Genomic DNA, 26,246 nt, shown 5'->3' with positions numbered 1-26,246 from the left:
TACGTGGCTTGAGAAGTGGTGCACAACGGAGGGATTCAAATTCCTGGGGCATTGGAACCGGTTCTGGGGGAGGTGGGACCAGTACAAACCGGACAGTCTGCACCTGGGCAGGACCGGAACCATTGTCTGAGGGGGAGTGTTTGTTAGTACTGTTGCAGAGGAGTTAAACTAATATGGCAGGGGGATGGGAACCAATGCAGGGAGACAGAGGTATATAGAATGGGGGCAGAAGGAAAAGATAGAAAGAAGAAAAGTAAAAGTGGACGGCACAGAAACTGAAGGCAAAAAGCAAAAAGGGCCACATTACTGCAAAATTCTAAAGGGGCAAAGTGTATTAAAAAGACAAGCCTGAAGGCTCGGTGCCTCAATGCGAGGAGTATTCGGAATAAGGTGGACAAATTAACTGCGCAGACAGCAGTTAACAGATATGATGTAATTGGGATTTCGGAGACATGGCTCCAGGGTGACCAAGGCTGGGAACTCAACATCCAGGAGTATTCAATATTTAGGAAGGATAGGCAGAGAGGAAAAGGAAGCGGGGTGGCATTGCTAATTAAAGAGGAAATTAATGCAATGGTAAGAAAGGACATTAGCTTGGATGACGTTGAATCAGTATGGGTGGAGCTACGGAATACCAAAGGGCAGAAACCACTAGTGGAATTGTGTACAGACCACCAAACAGTAGGAGTGAGTTTGGGGACAGCATCAAACAAGAAATTAGGGATGCATGCAATAAAGGTACAGCAGTTATCATGGGTGAATTTGATCTACATATTGATTGAACTAACCAAACTGGTAGCAATGCAGTGGAGGAGGATTTCCTGGAGTGTATTACGGATGGTTTTCCAGACCAATATGTCGAGGAACCAACTAGGGGGCTAGCCATCCTAGACTGGGTGATGTGTAATGAGAAAGGACTAATTAGCAATCTTGTTGTGCAAGGCCCCTTGGGGAAGAGTGACCATAACATGGTAGAAATCTTTATTAAGATGGAGAGTGACACAGTTAATTCAGAAACTAAGGTCCTGAACGTAAGGAAAGGTAACTTCGATGGTTTGAGGCGTGAATTGGCTAGAATAGACTGGCAAATGATATTCAAAGGGTTGATGGTGGATAGGCAATGGCAAACATTTAAAGATCACATGGATGAACTTCAGCAATTGTACATCCCTGTCTAGAATAAAAATAAAATGGGGAAGGTGTCTCTACTGTGGCTAACAAAGGAAATTAAGGATAGTGTTAAATCCAAGGAAGAGGCCTATAAATTGGCCAGAAAAAGCAGCAAACCTGAGGACTGGGAAAAATTTAGAATTCAGCAGAGGAGGACAAAGGGTTTAATTAAGTGGGGAAAATAGAGTACGAAAAGAAGCTTGCCGGGAACATAAAAACTGACTGCAAACGATTCTATAGATATGTGAAGAGAAAAAGATTAGTGAAGACAAGCGTAGGTCCCTTGCAGTCGGATTCAGGTGAATTTATAATAGGGAGCAAAGAAATGGCAGACCAATTGAACAAATACTTTGGTTCTGTCTTCACGAAGGAAGACACAAATAATCTTCCGGAATTACTAGGCGACCGAGGATCTAGTGAGAAAGAGGAACTGAAAGATATCCTTATCAGGCGGGAAATTGTGTTAGGGAAATTGATGGGATTGAAGGCCGATAAATCCCCGGGGCCTGATAGTCTGTATCCCACAGTACTTAAGGAAGTGGCCCTAGAAATAGTGGATGCATTAATGATCATTTTTCAACAGTCTATCAACTCTGGATCAGTTCCTATGGACTGGAGGGTCGCTCATGTAACACCACTTTTTGAAAAGGAGGGAGAGAGAAAGTGGGTAATTATAGATCGGTTAGCCTGACATCAGTTGTGGGGAAAATGTTGGAATCAATTATTAAGGATGAAATAGCAGCCCATTTGGAAAGCAGTGACAGAATCAATCCAAGTCAGCATGGATTTATGAAGGGGAAATCATGCTTGACAAATCTTCTGGAATTTTTTGAGGATGTAACTAGTGGAGTGGACAAGCGAGAACCAATGGATGTGGTGTATTTGGATTTTCAAAAGTCTTTTGACAAGGTCCCACACAAAAGATTGGTGTGCAAAATCAAAGCACATGGTATTGGTGGTAATATACTGACGTGGATAGAAAACTTGTCGGCAGACAGGAAGCAGAGAGTCAGGATAAACGGGTCCATTTCAGAATGGCAGGCAGTGACTAGTGGAGTGCCGCAGGGCTCAATGCTGGGACCCCAGCTCTTTACAATATACATCAATGATTGAGATGAATGAATTCAATGTAGTATCTCCAAGTTTGCAGGTGACATTAAACTGGCTGGCGGTGTGAGCTGTGAGGGGGATGCTAAGAAACTGCAGGTTGACTTGGACAGGTTAGTTGAGTGGGCAAATGCATGGCAGATGCAGTATAATGTGGATAAATGTGAGGTTATCCACATTGTGGGCAAAAACGCAAAGACAGAATATTATCTGACTGGCGGCAGATTAGGAAAAGTGGAGGTGCAATGAGACCTGGGTGTCATGGTTCATCAGTCTTTGAAAGTTGGCATACAGGTACAGCAGGCAGTGATGAAGGCAAATGGTATTTTGGCCTTCATAGCTCGGGGATTTGAGTATAGGAGCAGGGAGGTATTACTGCAGTTGTACAGGGTCTTGGTGAGGCCTCACCTGGAATATTGTGTTCAGTTTTGGTCTCCTAATCTGAGGAAGGATATTCTTGCTATTGAGGGAGTGCAGTGAAGGTTCACCAGACTGATTCCCGGGATGGCTGGACAGATATATGAGGAGAGACTGGACCAACTGGGCCTTTATACATTGGAGTTTAGAAGGATGAGAAGGGATCTCATAGAAATATCTAAGATTCTGACGGGACGGGACAGGTTAGATGCGAGTTGAATGTTCCCGATGTTGGGGAAGTCCAGAACCAGGGGACATAGTCTTAGGATAAGGAGTAGGCCATTTAAGACTGAGATGAGGAGAAACTTCTTCACTCAGAGAGTTGTTAACCTGTGGAATTCCCTGCAGTAGGGAGTTGTTGATGACAGTTCATTGGATATATTCAAGAGGGAGTTAGATATGGCCCTTACAGCTAAAGGGATCAAGGGATATGGAGAGAAAGCAGGAAAGGGGTACTGAGGGAATGATCAGCCATGATCTTATTGAATGGTGATGCAGGCTCGAAGGGCCGAATGGCCAACTCCTGCATCTATTTTCTATGTTTCTATGCAAGACCGATTGTTTAAAAAAAATATGGAATAGTTTATTAAACACACACACATGCACATCTATCAGAGAAACAGCATTCGTCAGCTATCCCATTGATCTACTTAGTTGCAACAGATTCAATGATGTTACAGTAATGATTTATAAAAAAGGTCTAAAAAGGTATACTTCACTGCCCTCTGGCAAAGCACACGGCCTGCTTCTTAGTCTGGAGATGAAAGTCCTGCTTTTGTCGTGTGCTTAAGAAAAGAGAGAGACCCAGCAATCTTTGGCTTGACTTTTTATATCCCTTAAGGCCATAGTTTCTCAGAAAGCCTCAGGATTGGGTATTGTTTCCAGGGCCGTTCCTGATTGGCTGCTCCTCACATATGTGCCTGTCTGGCGGGCTGGTGACATTCCTTGATTAGGTTACTGGCTTTCCAATTAACAACTTTTCTGGTTTGGTGAGTTTCAAAGCCATGCTTCCTTTGCTCCTTGGGCTCTGCCCAGCCAGGAGACATGAACTTGGGGAAGGTATCAATTTTGCTTCTTTCAAAACTGCAGCCTTTCTGTATAATCAACACTTTTAACATTTATAGATATAAGAAACTATTTTATCATTACACAACACTTTTATTCTTACAAAACTTTCTGGATTTAGGTAAGTGGGATGTGTCCCTACAGGAGAGTATGTATTGAAAATTGGCAAGCAGGTTAGATTTCTCAGTAACTTGAATCAGTAACTCTTAATCTTGGGTTGATAAGTGGCAAATAACATTCGTGCCACACAAGTGCCAGGCAATGACTATCTCCAACAAGTGAGATTCTAACAACCGCCCCATGACATTCATTGGCATTACCATCACCAAATCCCTCACCATCAACATCCAGGGGAGTCACCATTGACCAGAAACTTAACTGGACCAGCCACATAAATACTGTGGCTGCAGGAGCAGGTCAGAGGCTGGGTATTCTGCAGTGAGTGTCTCACCTCCTGTCTCCCCAAAGCCTTTCCACCATCTACAGGAGTGTGATGGAATACTCTCCACTTGCCTGGATGAGTGAAGCTCCAGCAACACTTAAGAAGCTTGGCACCATCCAGGACAAAGCCGCCCACTTGATTGGTACCCCATCCAGCACCTTAAACATTCACTCCCTCCACCACCCAGACATACCGTGGCTGTAGTGTGTACCATTTACAAGATGCACTGCAACAACTCGCCAAGGCTTCTTCAACAGCACCTCTCAAACCCACCACCTTAACCACCTAGAAGGACAAGGGCAGCAGGCGCATGCGAACACCACCAACTGCAAGTTCCCCTCCAAGTAACACACCATCCTGACTTGGAAATATATCGCCATTCCTTCATCGTCGCTGGGTCAAAATCCTGGAACTCACTCCCGAATAGCACTTTGGGAGTACCTTCACCACAAGGACTGCAGCGGTTCAAGAAGGTGACTCACCACCACCCTCTCAACGGCAATTAGGGATGGACAAAAATGCCGGCCTTGCCAACTTCGTCCACATCCCAGGAATGACTAAAAAAACATTGTGGTGGTGGGTTTCTGTGTTTGTCAAACACACGGCTGGACATAAAGAAACATTAATATTTGAGTTTTTTCCTGTTTATGTACTGAACTTTGATATGTAATTTGCTTAATGCGAATATCGAGAGCTGTTCAAACAGACAAACCAGGTTTTGCTGCTTTGCTTCATACTGCGTCCTGCTCAGTCAGCATGTGTACATGCTCAGCAGTATCTGGATGCAGTACCGTCCGGGTTGTGTAAAGTCCTGTCCCCTCAGTACAGATTCACATGAGGCATGTAGTGAAGTCAAAGTCACTCTGGACCTGCACCTTTATTTCACAGCTCTGGAATGCTGTACTTGCCTGAGACCTCTCCTTATATACCTGTCTCTTGCAAGTGCACCCCTTGTGGTAAGGTATGCTGGTGGTTACAGGTCATATCTTATTACAGTCATGTATAGCATGTTAGGATACAGTTATATATAATAATGTAAGATACATGACATCACCCTCCCCCAAGGTTTTATTGTCTTTATAGGTTCAGTCTCTCAGGTGGTCTACGCTCTCGCATGGAGCGTCTGAGTTGTGGTTCAGTTGTTTGCCTTGGTGTCTGTTTTTCTTTGGATGTGGTTGCTGGTATCTCGCCTGGGCTGTCTGTTTTGATTGGTGTGATCGTTGTTGACTCGCCTGGGCTGTCTGTTGGGATTGCCCTTTCCTCAGGTTGTTCCCTCTGTCTATCCACCAGGTGTGGTGCGAATTCCACATTGTAGTCTGCTTCTGGTTCCGCAGTGTTGTTGGTAAATCTGTTTTTGACTTGGTCTACATGCCTCCGGCTGGTTTTGCCATTGTCTGTTTGTACAACCAGTAGCCTGTTTCCTTCCTTGCCTGTTACTGTCCCTGCAAGCCATTTGGGACCCCTGCCATAGTTTAGTATAAACACTTTGTCCCCTATCTCATTCCATCTCCCCCTCGAATTTCTGTCATGGTACTCAGTCAGCTTACGGCGCTTTGCCTCAACGATTTCGTGCATGTCTGGGAGGATTAATGAGAGCCTTGTTTTTAAAGTCCTTTTCATCAACAGTTGCGCGGGGGGGATCCCAGTCAGTGAGTGCAGACGAGATCTGTATGCCAGCAGCAGTTACGACAGGTGAACCTGCAGCGTGGGACCTTCGATTTTAAGCATGCCTTGTTTAATGATTTGCACTGCTCTCTCCGCCTGGCCTTTGGAGGCCGGCTTGAACGGTGCCGTCTTGAAGTGATTTATGCCGTGGTCAATTATAAAGTCTTGGAATTCTGCGCTGGTGAAGCACGGACCATTGTCACTGACCAATATGTCAGGGATTCCATGCGTTGCAAACATGGTTGCGAGGCTCTCCACAGTGGTGGAGGTTGTGCTCGAGTTTAAAATGGTGCATTCGATCCACTTTGAAAATGCATCTACAACTACGAGGAACATTTTGCCCATGAATGGGCCTGCATAGTCTACGTGCACCCGCGACCACGGTTTGGTAGGCCAGGGGCTCAGTGGAGCCTCCCTGGGGGCATTGCTGAGTTGGGCACAAATGGTGCACCTTCAGACGCAGAGCTCCAAGTCCGTGTCAATACCAGGCCACCAGACGTGGGATCTGGCTATGGCCTTCATGAGAACGATCCCCGGTGCTCGCGGTGGAGCTCCCGGACAAATGCCTCTCTGTCTCGCAGAGGCATGACTACTCGGCTGCCCCACATCAGGTAGTCTGCTTGTAGTGATAGCTCATGCATGCGCCTGTGAAAGGGTTTAATTCCTCGGGGCAGGCACCGCGAGCCTCTGCCCAGTCACCGGTTAGGACACATCTTTTTACTAAGGATAACGTGGGATCGCTGGCCGTCCAGGCTCTGATTTGGCGAGCCATCATGGGCGAACCTGTGGACTCAAAGGCGTTGATTGCCATGATTATCTCACAGTCCTGTTTGTCAGACCCTTCCGTGGTCACCAGGGGTAGCCTGCTGAGCGCGTCGGCACAGTTGTCTGTGCCTGGTCTGTGCCTTATGATATAGTCGTAGGGCGCCAGCATGAGTGCCCACCATTGAATTCGTGCTGAGGCGTTGGCGTTTATTGCCTTGCTCTTCGATAGGAGGGACGTGAGGGGCTTGTGGTTGGTTTCTAATGCGAACTTGGCCCCGAAAAGATATTGGTGCATCTTTTTGACACCGTACACACACGCGAGCACCTCCTTCTCTACCATTCCGTACCCGCGCTCCGCCCGCGAAAGTGACCTGGAGGCATAAGCTATGGGTTGTAATTTGCCCGCACTATTAACATGTTGCAAAACGCACCCGACCCCATATGCTGACGCATCGCATGTGAGAACTAGCTTTTTACCTGGATCAAAAAAAGTCAAAACACTGTTGGAACACAGAAGGTTGCGTGCCTTATTGAAGGCGCATTCCTAGGCGTCCCCCCAAAACCAATCGCACCCCTTCCTGAGTAGCACGTGGAGAGGCTCCAGCAGTGTGCTTAAGTTCTGCATAAAGTTCCCAAAGTAAGTGAGTAGCCCGAGAAAGGCGCGCAGTTCTGAGACATTCCGGGGTCTGGGTGCCAGGCGAATTGCTTCTGTTTTGGACTCTGTTGGGCGGATTCCATCAGCGGCAATCCTTCTGCCCAAAAATTCAACCTCGGGTGCGAGAAACAGGCACTTGGATTTCTTGACTTGTAGGCCTACCCGATCCAACCGCTTTAGTACTTCCTCCAAATTACGGAGATGGGAGTCGGTGTCCCGGCCCGTGATAAGTATGTCTTCTTGAAATACAACCGTCCCCGGGATGGACTTAAGCAGACTCTCCATGTTGCGCTGGAATATGGCAGCTGCCGACCTGATGCCGAATGGGCATCGATTGTATATGAAAAGGCCTCGATGTGTGTTGATGGTGGTGAGTGGCTTGGATTCCTCAGTCAATTCTTGCATCATATACGCAGATGTGAGGTCTAATTTTGAGAAAATTTACCTTCAGCAAATGTAGCAAATAAGTCCTCCGCTCTGGGCAGTGGGTACTGGTCCTGTGGGGAGACTCTGTTTGTGGTAGATTTGTCATCCCCACAGATTCGTACGGATCCATCAGGCTTCATGACTGGGACGATGGGACTTGACCAGTCGCTAAATTCCACAGGTGATATAATGCCTTCCTGCAGAAGCCTGTCTAGTTCGTGTTCAATCTTTTCCCTCATCACATAGGGTACAGCTCTGGCCTTGTGATGGACCGGTCTAGCATCCTGTGTGATGTAGATTTTCACTTTGACCCCTTTGAAAGTGCCCACACCTGGCTGAAAGAGATGTTCAAATCGCTTTATAACTGTTGAGCAGGAGGTCCGTTCCTCTAATGACATGGCATGGACATCATCCCATTTCCAGTTTAGTTTTGCCAGTCAGCTTCTCCCCAGCAGTGCTGGGGGGTCTCCGGGGACAAACCACAGTGGAAGTCGGTTCACTGTCCCTTTGTGTGTGACAGAGAGCATGGCACTGCCGAGGACTGGTACGATTTCTTTGGTGTCGGTCCTTAGTGTGGTGAGTTTTGGTCTGTCTCTTTTATGCGGCCACAGTTGTTCAAATTGTTGAGCGCCCATGAGAGATTGACTCGCTCCCGTATCCAGCTCCATGTTGACAGATATCCCATTGAGTCAGACCCTCATCATTATAGGAGGCATCCTGTTGTAGGAGCAGCGGCCATTGATCATGTTGACCCTCTGTACATCGGTGTCCCGGGTACTGTCCCCACCATCTTCTGGTACACTTTCCGACCCATCCGATTTGTATACCAGCCGAGCTGCCGTTTTTTTGCACATGCGGACCAAATGCCCTGTATTTTCACAATTTCTGCAAACAGCCTGCTGAAATCGACATTCTCTTGACGAGTGCCCACCCCCACACCTCCAGTACAGACCTGTTCCATTGTCTGCCTTATCGTCGCCTAACCAGTCTTTGGTTACAAAGCTTTGCTGGAGCCTTTCTATAAAGTCCTCCCAATTGTCTCCCGCATTGTCCTTTCGTCCTTTTCATCTGATCCGTTGTTCGCCATCCTGTGGATTCTGTAATCCCGTATCTCACCGCCACTGTAAAGTCCTGTCCCCTCAGTACAGATTCACACAAGGCATGTAGTGAAGTCAAGGTCACTCTGGACATGCACTTTTATTTCACAGCTCTGGAATGCTGCACTTGCCTGAGACCTCTCCTTATATACCTCTCTCTTGCAAGTGCACCCCGGTGGTAAGGTATGCTGGTGGTTACAGGTCATATCTTATTACAGTCATGTATCGCATGTTAGGATACAGTTATATATAATAATGTAAGATACATGACAGTTGCGACACCGGCTCGAAATTTGAAGCTTGCCTGATCCCTAGCATCCCACAGTGCGCCCTAGTGGGACTGCCTGTGAAAGCTGGCGGTCCAAGCTATAGCTGCTGCAGTGAGTTTAGGAATGTCGACCTGAAGATGTGGATGTGAAACTTTTTAGTGTTTTTTTTTTAATCGGATTTTTTTTTCACGGAAGCCTCTCTTAAGGCGCTCTGAGGTCAGTTGTTTACCTCAGGATTTTCATTTGCTCAGCCGGCCTAACACCCTAAAAATACATAACTGTCATCGAATAGTATGTTAATTGTTAAAAGATTCCAGGTTTAATCCTTTTATAGTGGACATTTTGGCTCCTTAGTAGCACTGAAAACCGACAAAGATGTTCAATGGTTCTTCATAAAGTTTCATCGCACAGTATAATTAGAATCTGTGGGCTCAAATTTGGCCCACCCCTTTTTTTGGCACACTCACCAGAGATGCGGCGACTTTATGGGCTGAAAACAGCGCCTAAAAAATCTCCCCCGATTCTGGCCGCTGTTTGGCCTCTCCCGGGGCTTGGCGTGGTGTGGCTCATTGATTGTGGGGTGCGGAGCTCGGGCCCTGCGCCAGAAACAGTGCCGGCAGCTTTGCACATGCGCATTGGAGTGTGCACACATGCACAGTAGCTCCTGCCCCCACTCGCTGTGTGCGTGCTGCAGCATGGGACCCGATGCGTCCTGCCCATATCCCAGGCCAAGTGGCCTGCCGCACAGTCACGAGACTTTGATAGAGAAGCCTGCCTTCTTCCAAAGCACTTAGTTCTTTTGTTGGCTGCCTGCATTATTGCCACTTTATGTCAATAATCTACACACAACTCGAAGACTTGAGGACATTGCCATGCAAAGGTTCAGGTGGAATTGTCTATTTTGAAATCCATCTGAAAAGTTATATCCAGGTATTTTTGTAGAAAAACGATTATAAACGTCATTAGGTTGCCAGTTTAATTTTCCACACACTCAATTACATTTTTCCTCGGGGAGGGCGGGGGGGAGAGTTTTGATCCGGGTCGGGAAGGGGGGAGAGTTTTGATTCGGGGTGGGGTAGTTTTGATCCCCGGAGGATGGGGGGAGGGGAGTGATAACTGTGTAGCCAGCTTACTCAAGACCTTCCTTAACCCTGTTGATGAAAATACTTTCACAACCAAGTTAATAGAAAATACTTTCAAATACATGATAATCAATTCTTGAACATTAGATTTGGTGGAATAATTTTGCTTGAATTTTCAAAATGTTTAAAAGCATAAAACAAATAGTAAATTTCCTGGCTATGGTATAAAATATTTCTATGATGGTGGGTGAGTTTAGACAGCTGGGAGAACATAAGAACATAAGAATTACGAGCAGGAGGTACTTCTAGTTTTTATTTGGATATTTTGAAAAAATAATGTAAATATGTTTTGTCTTTACTTTATTTTTGTAGTTTATGCTTCCATTAATGCTTCTGTTGCATAGTAAAATAACTTTGTGACGTTTGTCATATGATGTCCTGTATAGCTGTTTGATCCTTTTCACATTCTTTAGTCAAGTCATTAAGTTCTGCTGGCCTCCGATGTACCTACCTGCGTGATTTCTTAACTCTCCGCAAGGGTTCTTTGTGCGATCATAAATGACCACATGCGCTGGCCTAAGTTAGTTTGGAGTAACTATTAGCTGTCCAAAGTGGCCTAAATGGCCAAACTGGGCGTAGGTGGCTGGTAACGCCCCGTTTGAAAAAAACTAAACTGAACTAAAAAAATCCTAACTAACTCACTTACACTGGCGCAAGTTGAATGTGCAAAATGGGGATTGTTAAGATACTCCAGAAAAATCAAGTTGCTCCAAAAAAAACGGAGCAACTCCTGGCCAAATTTTGAGCCTAGTGTGAGGTCGAAGCAGTAATCAGGCTATTTCTTGAGGTGGTCTCACACCACTTCAGTTAAATCAGTTTCAGACGCTAAAGTTTTGCTAAAGATTCTGCACTGTTGTGACTTGACAACTGGGCCAAATTAGTGCAAATTTTTCAGAATAACCAGTCCTTTAAAATGATTAAACACAAGAGCTGAACAAAACTCTGAATTCACGTCCCAGATTTGCTGTAACTGTCACTGAAAGTTGCTGTTTTTTTTATTTCCCCCCTCAGACGGAATACCCTTCACCTGGTGGATTGGGAGGACCAATGAAAAACAAGCTTATTGGGGTGGTTCATCACCTGGAGTTCAAAAATGTGTCTGTGGATTGGACGAGAACTGCTTAGATACAAACTATCACTGTAACTGTGATGCTGACAATGATGAATGGTAAGTCGGATTTTATCTTGGGGAAAAAACTGCACCTTGTTATATCTTAAGAGAATGGCAAAATAGCATTTTTAAAAATGCTTGAACAATCAGTTCTAAAGTTTAAAAGTTCAAACGTCAAATGTTTTAACATATGTTGTGTTGGCTTTCAAATTATAAGGATGACTTGATGGACGAATTATAAAACTTGACTATTTGCATATGTGCACTTAAGACGGTTCTGGTTAAAATACTTCACTGGAATAAATGTGGGAAAGCTGTTCAATTTAAGGAGTGGAAATTCTGTCTCTCTGTCTCTCTCTGTCTCTCTCTCTCTCTCTATCTCTCTATCTGTGTGCCCCGTCTCTCTCTCTCTCTCTCTCTATCTCTGTCTCTCTATCTGCATCTCTGTCTCGCTCTCTCTCTCTCTATGGGCCAGACTTTCGGCTTCATTGTCGCTGATTTTCTCGGCGTTACAGCTGGTTTTTTGCCCGGCGAGAGTTTCCACGTAAGTTTTTGAACGTTATCGGCCATATCTGAAGTCGCCCGCCGGGATCAGATCGCCCACGTGCAATGTCAAGAACAACCGCCAGGGCATAAGTTAGGGCTCAACCGCCAGCATCCAGATCACCGAGAGACCCGCCCTGTAAAAGCTGCTTTTACAGGGCGGTAAGGCAGGGGGGGCCCTGCAAAGAAAGGAAAGTTAAAGGATATTTAATTACTTTTTTAGAATTTTACCATGGCGATTAAGGTTAAAACTCTCTTGGGAATGCTTTGTACGTGTTTTTCTTTTTTTTTTAATAACTTGTTCTTTAAGTTTCCCCCTCCTTTGTAGGCCCAACCACAGCCTCGGCCTAAATTTTTCTACTTACCGTCCATTCCGCTAACGACTGTCCATTTGGCTAACTTTGCACTTACCTGCTGAGAAAACCGCCGAGAATGAATGTGCAACACCCATTTTTTCACCGGGCGATCAGTTCTACCTATCATTACCCTCAAAATGGAAATTCTCACCCATTAGCGTTAGCGATCCTTCTCAGCGGACAATTGGGCATTGAGGGCCTTTATGGAATGTCTGGCCCTATGTCTCTATCTCTATCTCTGTCTCTATCTCTTTCTATATCTCTCTCTATCTCTGTCTCTATCTCTGTCTCTATCGCTGTCTCCATCTCTCTCTACCTCTGTCTCTATCTCTGTCTCTATCTCTGTATCGCTCTCTTCCTGTAAGTGTCACACTTTACCTGGTACCACACGATGGAGGGAAGGTCATTGATGAAGCAGCTTTTTTGCCATGCTTCAGTATGACGATTTATTATACTGAGCTCTGATTCAGTCCTCCTGATTGTTGAATGTAGTTATCTCTGTTCGGCTGAGCTATCAAGAGATCAGTGACATTCTTGGTCCTCCCAGTTGAAACTTCCAGGTCAGGGTGGCACCACCGCGTGTTCCCTCACCACCATTCATTGTTTCTGAGGCCTTCACCTCTCACCGATTTCCAGCATCTGCATCCTTCCCATTGTCAATGCCCTGTCCTTCCACCCTATTACTGTAGCTACGGTGCCGTCATAGCGGCCCCTACCCATTGCACTAATTTGTAACTTACTCATCAATAACCTGCTCACCGATGCCCAGTTTGGGTTCTGCCAGGACCACTCGGCTCCAGACCTCATTACATCCTTGGTCCAAACAAGGACAAAAGAGCTGAATTCCTGAGATGAGGTGAGAGTGACTGCCCTTGATATCAAGGCAGAATTTAACCGAGTGTGCACCAAGGAGCCCTTGTAAAAGTGAAGTCAATGGGAATCAGGGGGAAAACTCCCCACTGGCTGGAGTCATACCGAGCACAAAGGAAGATGGTTGTGGTTGTTGGAGGCCAATCATCTCAGCCCCAGGATATCGCTGCAGGTGTTCCTCAGGGCAGTGTCCTAGGCCCAACCATCTTCAGCTGCTTCATCAATGACCTTCCCTCCATCATAAGGTCAGAAGTGGGGACGTTTGATGATGATTGCAGTGTTCGGTGCCACTCACAACTCCTCAGAAAGTCAAGCAGTCTATGTCCGATTGTAGCAAGACCTGGACAACATTCAGGATTGGGCTGACAAGTGGCAAGTAACATTCACGCCACACAAGTGCCAGACAATGACTATCTCCAACAAGTGAGAGCAAACTGCCGCCCCTTGATATTCAACGGCATTACCATCACTGAATTCCTCACCATCAACATCCTGGAGCAGCCACAAAAATACTGTGACTACAAGAGCAGGTCAGAGGCTGGATATTCTGCTGGATATCCTGACTCCCCAAAGCCTTTCCACCATCTACAAGTCACAAATCAGGCATGTGATGGAATACTCTCCACTTGCCTGAATAAGTACAGCTCCACCAACAGTTAAGAAGCTCAACTCCACCCAACACAAAGCAGGCCCGCTTGATTGGCATCCCATCCATTACCTTAAACATTCACTCCCTCCACCACCGTACCGTGGCTGCAGTGTGTACCATCTACAAGATGCATTGCAGGAACTCGCCATGGTTTCTTCGACAGCAGCTCCCAAACCCATGACCTTTCCCACCTAGAACGACAAGGAAAGCAGGTGCATGGAAGCGCCATCACCTCCAAGTTCCCCCTCCAAGTCACACACCATCCTGACATGGAAAAATATCGGCGTTCCCTCATCGTCGCTGGGTCAAAATCCTGGAACTCCCTCCCTAACAGCACTGTGGGCGTACCTTTACCACAAGGATCGCAGAGGTTCAAGAAGGTGGCTCATCACCACCTTCTCAAGGGCAATTAAAGATGAGCAGTAATTGCTGGCCTTGCCAGTGCTGCCCATCTCCCAGGAACTAATTAAAAACAAAATTAAATAGTCTTCTGCTGAAACAGGCAGATGGGTTCATCACCAATTTACACACTTGAATATTGCATCACACACGCTTTGGAGTCAATGGGGCAGTAGAGGTGCCCCCCCCACCCACCATTCCCACCCCCCGCCTCCCCCCACGACCCACCCCCGATTTTTCAGGCAAGTAATGAACGGCTGGTATTCGAAAATTTGATAAACCCTCTGGCTGTGTTTATTGTAATAGACTGAGCAAGTTTACAGCTCCATCTATGGAGTAAGCAAAGATGACAGTTATTGTCATATTTTCATTTTAGATGTAATAATGCCACCACTGGAAGAAGTAACAATAACAGGCATGTCCATGGCACCGTTAGTGACACAATTGTAACCATCTCAAAAAATTGAAGGAATTTAAAACTTCACCAGCTAAGCATCTAAGGTGTTCGAAGAGAGTCAAGACCAAATGTAGTCTTCAGGTGAAGTGGGATTAGAGAAGTGGAGATAATGGGCCCAAAATTCAGTACCGCTGGAAAGCTGATGCTCCCCCCACCTTTTTGTGGCTATTAGCCGCCCCATATTCAGCTCCAAAAGTGAACAAATGGGTTCCAGCGCTAATGAACCCTTCCAAAGTGGATTTGTCAGCGGTGTGGCTGTTTTAATTTGAGGGTTATCACCACTGAGAAATTCAGCATGCAGGTAAGGGTTTCTATTGAGCCAGCTGCTCCCTGGCCGAGTTTGCAGCAAGGCCCTGAGAGGGGGAGGAGTTTGGAAGGATGGTTGGTGTAAGAGGTGCAAGGAGAGCCAACAGATTCACGTATGAAGCTGGAGACACTGATGGACGGTATGGAGGACAGAAGAAGAATACTGTTTCCTGATGTGGGGAGACCTGGCAGACCGCCAGTATATAATGCATGGAGGGAGATTGCAGGGGAGGTGTCGGGCACCTCCATATATGTGAGAACGCACCCTCCCAGGAGGGTGCTGGTCCGTCTGCACCCGGCCCTTCCAGGGTGGCGATGGGTCAACGCCTCCTAGCTCCGGAGCAACGGGAATTCTCCTCCTCCTCCTCCTGCACCTTCTCCTCATCAGGTGGTACTGCTGGCTCGACCTCCAGCGGCAGTCCCCTCATGATGACCAGGTTGTGCAGCCTGCAGCAGACCACGACGATTATGGAGACCCGTTGAGGAGAGTACTGCAAGGTGCCACCAGAGCGGTCCAGGCACCGGAACCTCTGCTTAAGGATGCCTATGCACTGCTCAATGATGCACCTGGTGGCACAATGAGCATCATTGTATGCATGCTCTGGCGCTGTCCTGGGGTTCCGCAGTGGAATGAGCAGCCAAGTGGACAGGGGATATCCCTTGTCCCCAAGGAGCCAACCGCAATCCTGATTAGGACTGGTGAAGACGGCGGGCACACTGGTCTGGCACAGAATGAACGAATCATGGCTGCTGCCTCCCTTGCCCATTGCCTGCTGCACGGTGCTGACGGCGACACCTTCTCCTGCGTGCCGCCCTGCTTCTGAGCAGGTGTACCAGGTGTCGCCCTCCCAACACTCCTCCCATCCTCAGGGTGAACCCTGCCAAGCAGGTCTCCGCAGCCCACAGGCCTCCACTAAAGAGTCAGACCTGAAAGTTGTTGGCAGCACTCAGCAGGTTTAATGGAACCAAAACAATTAATAAAACTATATGAAAAGCTAAATACCGTAGATGATTGAATCTGACATAAAAACACTAATAATGAATAAAACTATATGAAAAGCTAAATACTGCAGATGATGGAATCTGAAATATAAACACTAAAATGAATAAAACCCCGATCGTGACAAAACGCCAGCACCGACTCGAATACCTTGCAGGGGCACTGCCTGAAGAAGTCCTATCTTTTTGAAGCTGAAAATCCCTGTCCTGGCCACTTTCCAGCAGCCTGCACACTGCTTCGCTTAATACTGGAAACTTACCTTTACAGCGGCTTCAACTCATCGTTTCCAGTGGAAGTGAGCACCGCTCAAATCCCCCCCGAGCTGAATATGGTTCGGTTTTGGAAAATCACACGACCGCGGTTGCCATCGCTTCAAGGACGGTGAATTTTGGCAATTAGTCTCGGCCAGATAGATCTAATTCAGTACTCGCCCTAAAGCCATGGGAGTAATGTTAACCCCCTGAAATGGCCGCATTTGTGCCCATAGAAGCGAGCTGAGGGGCGACTGACCAGTTCGCTCTCAGGAGACGGGTCGGTTGTTGAATCGTTTTAAGGAAGCTGAGTGCCTCTATTTTTTATGTGATTTCTATTTTTAACCCATGTTGGTCGGGTTTTTCGGGCCTCGGAAAACCCAGCAGATAAAAGGAGTCGAGAAGGGCCTGATCCATCAGGTAAATGCCTTTACAGCACTGCTTGTGGGCCAGGAGGATGCAGAAGTGTTTCATCCAGGCCCAACAAGCTAACCTGTAAATGCTCGCCCACCCCCATGATCTGTGCCCATCACCGAATCCCCCTCAGCAGCCTCCAACTCTCCCCCTGACCCTTTCATCTCATCCCGCTCTCTGCCCTCCCCCGAACTCTTGCTTCAGAGAAAAGAGTTAATGTTTCAGGTTGATGACCTTTCATCAGAACCTCTAAACCAACCTGGTCCTGAACTGTGGCCTTTTCTGGAATCTTCCTCGTGCAACAGGCAGCCAAGCCTGTCAATCAGGCTGGCTTCCGGGCAGGGAAACCTGTTTGAAAAAATATTCTCTTGCCATGGAGTTAAAACTCTACGGCATTCGGAGCGACCCGGACCCAGACCATTACTCCTCCTCCACCCCCACACTGATACCCCACCCCAGTAAATATCGGGAATATACGTTCTGTTAAACTTTAAATTTATATGATAATTTATAGTTAAATAGCAAAACGAATGGAAATGTGGAGCATTGGAACTTTTCTGCCGTACTGGTTGAGGAGCTGACAGATACAAAAATGTGGTGGCACAGCACCACCGCTGGCAGAAAGGTGCAATTACAGTGTGACAAATTTACATAGACAGTTTGGGCGGAGCTAACGGTGGTGCAAATGAGTTTGCGACCGGGCGGGGCACTGTTCACAACTCCCGCTATATTGGGCGGCACTTTAGCGGCGGTGCTGCGGCTTTGCGCCCCGATCTCCTGCGCCCGGAGATTGTGGCGTCGTCACCACGCGCATCGCCCCGTTAGCACCCAAGCCCCGAAATTGACTTTCGTCCCCCTGCAGCAGCGCTGGGCAAAAACACCAACAGCTGCAGGTGGCGTGTCTCGGGCGGCCGGCTGCTACCGGGGCAATTACTAAAGGCGGTGGTGGCCGAGTGAAATATTATGAAAAACCAAAGCTTTGTTTTCCCGCTCCTGATCTGGTTTCTTCGCAGGGGTGGTCCTGGCTGCGATTGCTCAGCCCGGCACTCTGCGTTAGTGCCGGCCTGCCGCGTGGCACTTCCACTTCATGGTGGTCCAGGTAGAACCCTTTCTCTTATGCAGAGTCAGAAGGGTGGACCTTTCCCTTTAAATGAGGGAAGAGATCCTCGGATGCCCTGGCGAGAAGTCTCACCACTCCTGACTGTTACCGCCCCCAAACAGGGCGATACTGAATTTTTCCCCGTTTCTGTCTTAATTGTAGACATAAATATTTATAATGTGAAAATTAATAATGGGAAGTAAGGTTTTATAGGCTGGAATGTATACACGCATAATATTTTCAATACACTATTCATTGAGTAGTTGCAGTGAATAGCATTTAACGGTAAGCAAGATAAATACATGAGGGAGAAAGGAATAGAAGGGTATGCAGATAGGGGGAGATGAAGAGGGGTGAGAGGAGGCTTGTGTGGAGCATGAACATCGGCATGGACCAGTTGGGCCCAATGGCCTGTTAGTGCGCTGTAATTTCTATATAATTCTGTATAATCAATTGCCTGTGGAGTCGAGAACAAGTGTAATCTTCATCATCATCATTGGCAGTCCCTCGGAATCGAGGAAGACTTGCTTCCACTCCCAAAGTGAGTTCTTTGATGGCTGAACAGTCCTATATGAGAGCCACAGACCCTGTTACAGGTGGGACAGACATTCGTCAAGGGAAGGGGTCGGTGGGGCTGGTTTGCCGTGTGCTCCTTCCGCTGCCTGCGCTGGGCCTTTTGATGCTCTTTGCATTGAGACTCGAAAAGCTCAACGCCCTCCCGGATGGACTTTCTCCACCTCGGACGGTCTGTGGCCAGGGGCACCCAGGTGTCAGTGGTGATGTCGCACATTACTAGGGAGGCTTTGAGGGTGTCCTTTTAATGTTTCCGCTGTCCTCCTTTTGCTCGTTTATCATGAAGGAGCTCCGCATAAAGCATTTGTTTAGGGAGTCTCGTATCTGGCATGCGTACTATGTGGCCTGCCCAGCGAAGCTGATCGAGTGTGGTCAGTGCTTCAATACTGGGGATGTTAGCCTGGTCGAGGACACTGATGTTTGTGCGCCTGTCCACCCAGGGGATTTGCAGGATCTTGCGGAGACATCGTTGGTGATATAGTTCCAGCGATGTGAGGTGCCTTCTATACATCGTCCATGCCTCAGATCCATACAGGAGGGCGGGTATTACTACAACCCTGTAGACCAAGATGTTGGTGGTAGATTTGAGAGCCTGGTCTTCAAACACTCTATTCTTCAGATGGCGGAAGGCTGCGCTGGCACACTGGAGGCGATGCTGAATCTCCGCATCAATGTCTGCCTTTGTTGTTAAGAGGCTTCCGAGATATGGGAAATGGTTCACGTTGTTGAGGGCCGCACCGTGGATCTTGATGATTGGAGGGCAGTGCTGTGCGGCAGTGACAGGCTGGTGGAGGACCTTTGTCTTACGAATGTTAAGCTGTTAAGCGAAAGGCCCATGCTTTCATATGCCTCAGTGAATACGTTGACTATATCCTGGAGTTCAGCCTCTGAATGTCACAGATGCAGGCGTCGTCCACATACTGCAGCTCAACGACGGAGGTTGGGGGTGATCTTGGACCTGGCCTGGAGGCGGCATAGGTTAAACAGCTTCCCACTGGTTCTGTAGTTTAGTTCCACTCCAGCGGGGAGCTTGTTGATTGTGAGGTGGAGTATGGCGGCGAGGAAGATTGAGAATAGGGTTGGAGCGATAACGCAGCCCTGTTTGATCCTGGTCCGGATGTGGATTGGGTCTGTAATGGATCCGTTGGTAAGGATCACGGGCCTGCATGTCATCGTGAAGCAGGCGAAGGATGTTGAAAACTTTTGGGGGCATCCAAAAAAGAGGAGGACGCTCCATAGATCCTCACGATTGACAGTGTCAAAGGCCTTTGTAAGATCGAAAAAGACCATGTAGAAGGGCTGGCGCTGCTCCCTGCATTTTCCTTGCAACGGTCGCACTGCAAAGATCATGTCTGTTGTGCCCCGTAGGGCACGAAATCCGCATAGAATCATAGAAATATACAGTACAGAAGGAGGCCATTTTGGCCCATTGTGTCTCCGCCGGCCGACAAAGAGCTATCCAGCCTAATCCCACTTTCCAGTTCTTGGTCCGTAGCCCTGTAGGCCTTGGCACTTCCAATGCACATCCAAGTATCTTTTAAGTGTGGTGATGGTTCTTGCCTCGACCACCCTTTCAGACAGTGAGTTCCAAACCCCCACCACCCTCTGGATGAAGAAATTTCCCCTCAAAATCTCTTTAAACCTCCGACTAATTACTTTAAATCTATGTCCCCTGGTTATTGACTCCTCTGCTAAGGGAAATAAATCATTTCTATCCACTCTATCTAGGCCCCTCATAATTTGCACACCTAAATTAGGTCTCACCTCAGCCTCCTCTGTTCCAAAGAAAAAAACCCCAGCCTATCCAATCTTTCTTCATAGCTAAAATTCTCCAGTCTAGGCAACTTCCTTGTAAATCTCCTTTGTACCCTCTCTAGTGCAATCATATCTTTCCTGTAATGTGGTGACCAGAACCGAATGCAGTACTCCAGCTGTGGCCTAACCAGTGTTTTATACAGTTCAAACATAAATTCTCTGCTCTTGTATTATATGCTTCAGCTAATAAAGACAAGTATTCCACATGCCTTCTTTACCACCTTATCAACCTGGCCTGTTACCTTTAGGGATCTGTGCACATGCACTCCAATATCCCTTTGTTCATCTTCACATCTCAGTGCCCTATCATTTCATATCTATTCCGTTGCCATGTTAGCCCTCCCAAAATACATTACCTCACAATTCTCTGGATTGAATTCCATTTGCCACTGTTGTGTCCACCTGACCCATTCATTGATATCTTCCTGCAATCTGCAGCTTTCTTCTTCATTATCAACCACACTGCCGATTTTAATATCATCTGTAAACTTCTTAATCATACCCACTACATTCAAGTCTAAATCATTGATAAATACTACAAAAAACCAGGGACATGGGGCTAGAACCTCCACTTTTTTGCATGCTTAACAGCCACTTAATGCCCATTTTACCACTGAAGTGACATATATCGCCCATTTTGGCACAAACTGGAAACTGACGGGCATTTTTAGGAAACTTATCACCAAGCGTTACTTTCCCCATGTGCGTAATGCCGAGAAAAAATATTACCGCCCGCTCACTTTTTTTGTGCGGAATCATCAGAATCGGCAAAATCAACGGCCATAATATCGCCCAGCGTTACTTTCCGCATGGAATTATCGCCGAGATTCAATAATACCGCCTGCCCTTTTTTTTTGTCGTAAAGAGCACTTTTGACGAAACTATCGGCCACCATCACTTTCACCACTTCGCACACATAGCGCCCACAATGTCGCTCGCCCAAAAAAGCGCCCATAAAAAATGGAACTGTTCTGAACTAAAGCCAGCGGTGTAGCTGCCATTTTAAAAATCGCTGGTCGCTTCATTTAAAAGGCTGCTATGCTTCAACCTCGGCGGAGTTTGGGTGTACTCTGCAGGTCGTTGGAGTTGATGTAAACATCTCTACAAACACTTTCACAATACTTGCACCGATTGGAATTGAATAAGTGTCTTCATCGGAACATTCCATGTTTGTGACAAAGCGGTGGAAAACAGAGAGCTATTTCAATAGGGCCTGTCCTTTCTCACCCTCTCTTGGTAACCAATTACATGCAGCAGATCGCCGAAGGTACGCTTCACTGCATTATGTGCACAATGTAAGACGTAACAGACTGATGAGAAGGACCAGACGTTACTGCCCCCACAAGTACAAGGAGAAGCATTCTTACCTCAACTTGCCCAACACAACCTGCCTTCAGAGACTGTGCTTCCACGAAGAGGTTATCACTGAGGTTATCACTGAACTACAATACGCTGACGACGCCTGCATCTGTGCACACACAGAGGCTGACCTCCAGGATATAGTCGGCGTATTTACTGAGGCGTATGAAAGCATGGACATCATTATTGGGGAAAATGCTGGAATCAATTATTAAAGATGAAATAGCAGCGCATTTGGAAAGCAGTGAGAAGATCGGTCCAAGTCAGCATGGATTTATGAAAGGGAAATCATGCTTGACAAATCTTCTAGAATTTTTTGAGGATATAACTAGTAGAGTGGACAAGGGAGAACCAGTGGATGTGGTGTATTTGGACTTTCAAAAGGCTTTTGACAAGGTCCCACGCAAGAGATTGGTGTGCAAAATTAAAGCACATGGTATTAGGGGTAATGTACTGACGTGGATAGAGAGCTGGTTGGCAGACAGGAAGCCGAGAGTCTGGATAAATGGGTCCTTTTCAGAATGGCAGGCAGTGATGAGTGGGGTGCCACAGGGCTCAGTGCTGGGACCCCAGCTATTTACAAAATACATCAATGACTTAGATGAAGGAATTGAGAGTAATATCTCTAAGTTTGCAGATGACACTAAGCTGAGTGGCGGTGTGAGCTGTGAGGAGGATGCTAAGAGGCTGCAGGGTGACTTGGACAGGTTAGGTGAGTGGGAAAATGCATGGCAGATGCAGTATAATGTGGATAAATGTGAGGTTATCGATTTTGGGGCAGAATATTTTCTGAATGGCGGCAGATTAGGAAAAGAGGAGGTGCAATGAGACATGGGTGTCATGGTACATCAGTCTTTGAAGGTTGGCATGCAGGTACAGCAGGCGGTGAAGAAGGCAAATGGTTCGTTGGCCTTCATAGCTAGGGAATTTGAGTTTAGGAGCAGGGAGGTCTTGCTGCAGCTGTACAGGGTCTTGGTGAGGCCTCACCTGGAATATTTGTTCAGTTTTCGTCTCCTAATCTGAGGAAGGATGTTCTTGCTATTGAGGGAGTGCAACGAAGGTTCACCAGACTGATTCCCGGGATGGCAGGACTGACATATGAGGAGAGACTGGATCGATTTAGCCAGTAATCACTGGAGTTTAGAAGAATGAGAGGGGATCTCATAGAAACATATAACATTCTGACGGGACTGGACAGGTTAGATACAGGAAGAATGTTCCCGATGTCGGGGAGTCCAGAACAGGGGTCACAGTCTAAGGTTCATGGGTAAGCCATTTAGGACCAAGATGAGGAAGAACTTGTTCATGCAGATACTTGTTAACCTGTGGAGTTCTCTTCTGCAGAGAGTTGTTGATGCCAGTTCGTTAGATATATTCAAGAGGGAGTTGGATATGTCCCTTATGGCTAAACGGATCAAGGGGTATGGAGAGAAAGCAGGAAACGGCTACTGAGGTGAATGATCAGCCATGATCTTATTGAATGGTGGTGCAGGCTTGAAGGGCCGAATGGCCTGCTCCTGCACCTATTTTCTATGTTGCTATGTTTCTTACGCTAAACATTAGTAAGACAAAGGTCCTCCACCAGCCTATCCTCGCCGCACAGCACTGCCCTCCAGACATCAAGATCCACAGCGTGGCCCTAGAAACATGGACCACTTCCTCTATCTCGGGAGCCTCCTATCAACAAGAGCAGGCATTGATGACGAGATCCAACACCACCACCAGTGTGCCAGTGCAGCCTTCGGCCGCCTGAGGAAAAGAGTGTTTGAAGACCAGGCCCTCAAGACTGTTACCAAGTTCATGGTCTACAGGGCCGTAGTAATACCCGCCCTCCTATATGGCTCAGAGACATGGAACATGTACAGTAGACACCTCAAGTCGCTTGAGAAATACCACCAGCGATGTCTCCGCAAGATCCTGCAAATCCCCTGGGAGGACAGATGCACAAACATTAGCGTCCTCGTCCAGGCCAACATCCCCAGCATTGAAGCACTGACCACACTTGATCAGCTCCGCTGGGAAGGCCACATAGTTCACATGCCAGACACGAGACTCCCAAAGCAAGTGCTGTACTCGGAACTTGTCCACAGCAAATGAGCCAAAGGCGGGCAGAGGAAACGTTGCAAGGACACCCGCAAAGCCTCTCTGATAAAGTGCGACATCCCCATGACACCTGGGAGTCCCTGGCCATAGATTGCTCTAAGTGGAGGAAGTGCATTCGGGAGGGCGCTGAGCTCCTCAAGTATCATCGCCTAGAGCATAGAGAAATCAAGCTCCCTGACCACCCTTTCCCTCAACGACTATCTGTCCCTCCTGTTACAGAGACTGTGGTTCTCGCATTGGACTGTACAGCCACCTAAGTACTTATGCTAAGAGTGGAAGCAAGTCTTCCTCGAATCCGAGGGACTGACTATGATGATGATCAGCTGATAAGGGCAGATCTGCAGCCTGCCAGCACCATCAGTACTGCACTGTCCGTCAAGGTCAAAGTCACTGCGGCACTGTCATTCTATGCCTCGGGTTCTTTTCAGGCCACAGCTGGAGACATTTGCAGACTGTCGCAGTATGCCACACATTACTGCATTAGACAGGTCACTGAAGTCCTGTACGCACGCAGGAGGGACTTGATCAGCTTCCCTATGACCAAGGAGGCACAGAGTGAGAGGGCTCAAAGATTCTCCAGAATTGCAAACTTCCCCAAGGTGCAGGGAGTAATAGACTCTACGCACATCGCAATGCAGGCACCTTTTCAGGATGCTGTTTTCAGGAACTGCAAGGGATTCCACTCCCTGAATGGCCAATTGGTTGTCGACCACCAGCAAATATACTGGCAGTGAATACTCAATTTCCGGGCAGCATCTATGATGCTCACATCCTGCATGAGAGCACTGTATCTCACTTGTTTAACAATCAGCCACAAAGTCAATGCTGGATGCTTGGTGACAAAGGATATGGCCTCGCCACCTGGCTGATGACCCCACTGCATGACACCCACACCAAAGCTGAGAGGCGATACAATGAGAGCTACAGAGAAACTCGCAATAGCGTGGAGAAAACCATTGGAGTGCTGAAGCAGTGCTTTAGATGCCTGGACTACTCAGGAGGCGAGCTCCGATACTACCCTGAGCAAGTAGCTCAATTCGTGATGGTGTGCTCCATGCTACACAACTTGGCTATTAGGAGGGGACAAGAATTGCCTGATGAGTCTGACAGTCCACCTCACCAGAGAGAGGAAGAGAAGGACAAGGAGGCGGACACTGACATCGGCCCAGACAATCAGGCTGACACTAAAGCCATGCCCCCGCCCCCCTGGAGACCGCACGAAAGGGCCCGTGGTGGCATGATAGCTGCAAGAGCCTTACGTCAGGAGCTCATCAATGATCACTTTGCCTGAAAGAACGTTGGTGTTATTTACAAGGCTGACACACTGCTGGGTGTGTATCAATGGTCCATCACTTTGGTGACAGTTAAAGTTTAAGTTGATTGAAGTTAAGTTTAATTATACCCTTTGATGTTAAGGAATCACCAGCGTTTAACGGTGCAGCTATTTGAGCCAATGCACTATAAGGTTTTGTTAAACAAAAAATATTTAAACCGAACATTAGTCTGAAATCATCAGTATTTCTGTACAAACCAACCCTTCCGCTACCCCCCTCTCGCCCCACCCCCACTTCTCCTTCCCATCTCTACCCCTTCCCCTTCCCCTCCTGACTCCAAGCCTCCTGGCCGAGGAGCTCCTCAGTCGATGCTTCATTGGGAGTGGGGGGCGGGAGGGGGGCGGGAGATGGCCAAAACGCTGCTTGGACGGATACGGGAGAGGACGGCCCCGAGGTGGGTACGTGCACCGAGCCAGAAGTAAGATGTTGCTGCTGGCTCTCGTGTGGTTGGCAATGGGGGTGCGGCACCTTGGGGTGCAGTGCCACTCTCTGGGACCACTGGGAGCCCTCTGCCACCAGCGTTACTGGCTACCAGCTCCAGGGCCTCCTCCATCCCTTCCAGGTTATATCTTATTTGTTAGACAAAAACTCGGTGCCAACTATGTTCTTGGTGCTTAGTAGACATTTTGCTGCTGGTGAATCTCCCTCGTGCCTCCCACAACAGCCAAACAAGCACACACCACACCCACACATGCTTTCAGTCCCTCTGAGCTCCCTCTCAATCTGTCTCCTCTTCTGCGCATGTCATGATGACCCTTGACATCCTGAATCGCGGGAATCAAGCGTTGCCATTCCGTTGCTAAGGACGGCAACACTTTATGGCAGAAGGTCAAAAAAATTTAATGCTAATGCCCATTTCATATTGTTTGCTTTAACGGCCATTTTCAAAAATGGAGACTGGGAGCTTTGGGAATAGGCGAGAAGCCAGCGATCTGAAAACCCTTTTTTACCACTTACGCCGGAAATATCGCCCATTTTTGGGTGATAAGCACAAAAGTGGAGTTTCTAGCCCCCAGTACTGAACCCTGCGGAATCCCACTGGAAACAGCCTTCCAGTCACAAAAACACTCATCAACCATTACCCTTTGCTTCCTGCTTCTGAGCCAATATTTGGATCCAATTTGTGACTTTGCCCTGGATCCCATGGGCTTTTATTTTCGTGACCAGTCTGCCATGTGGGACCTTCTCAAAAGCCTTGCTAAAATCGATATACACTTAATCAAACACACTACACTCATCGACCCTCCTTGTCACCTCCTCAAAAAATTCAATCAAGTTAGTCAGACGCAACCTTCCCTTAACAAATCCATGCTGACTGTCCTTGATAAATCCATGTCTTTCTAAAGGAAAATTTATCCTGTCCCTCAATATTTTTTCCAATAATTTT

The 26,246-nt window shown here is 47.4% G+C and overlaps 1 protein-coding gene across 1 annotated transcript in view; it reads left to right on the top strand.

Moving 5' to 3' along the window:
* LOC139253730 (contactin-associated protein-like 5) overlaps positions 1-26,246 on the top strand; it is a 1,639,232-nt gene that overhangs the window by 1,242,469 nt on the left and 370,517 nt on the right. The window contains exon 14 of the mRNA XM_070873523.1: positions 11,232-11,388. Coding sequence (XP_070729624.1) covers positions 11,232-11,388 — 157 coding nt within the window. The remainder of the gene's footprint in view (positions 1-11,231; positions 11,389-26,246) is intronic.

Source organism: Pristiophorus japonicus, chromosome 3 (genome assembly GCF_044704955.1).
Source record: "Pristiophorus japonicus isolate sPriJap1 chromosome 3, sPriJap1.hap1, whole genome shotgun sequence".
NCBI lineage: Eukaryota > Metazoa > Chordata > Chondrichthyes > Pristiophoridae > Pristiophorus > Pristiophorus japonicus.
The sequence above is the reverse complement of the archived record's forward strand: the minus strand, read 5'-3'. Positions and strand labels throughout refer to the sequence as shown.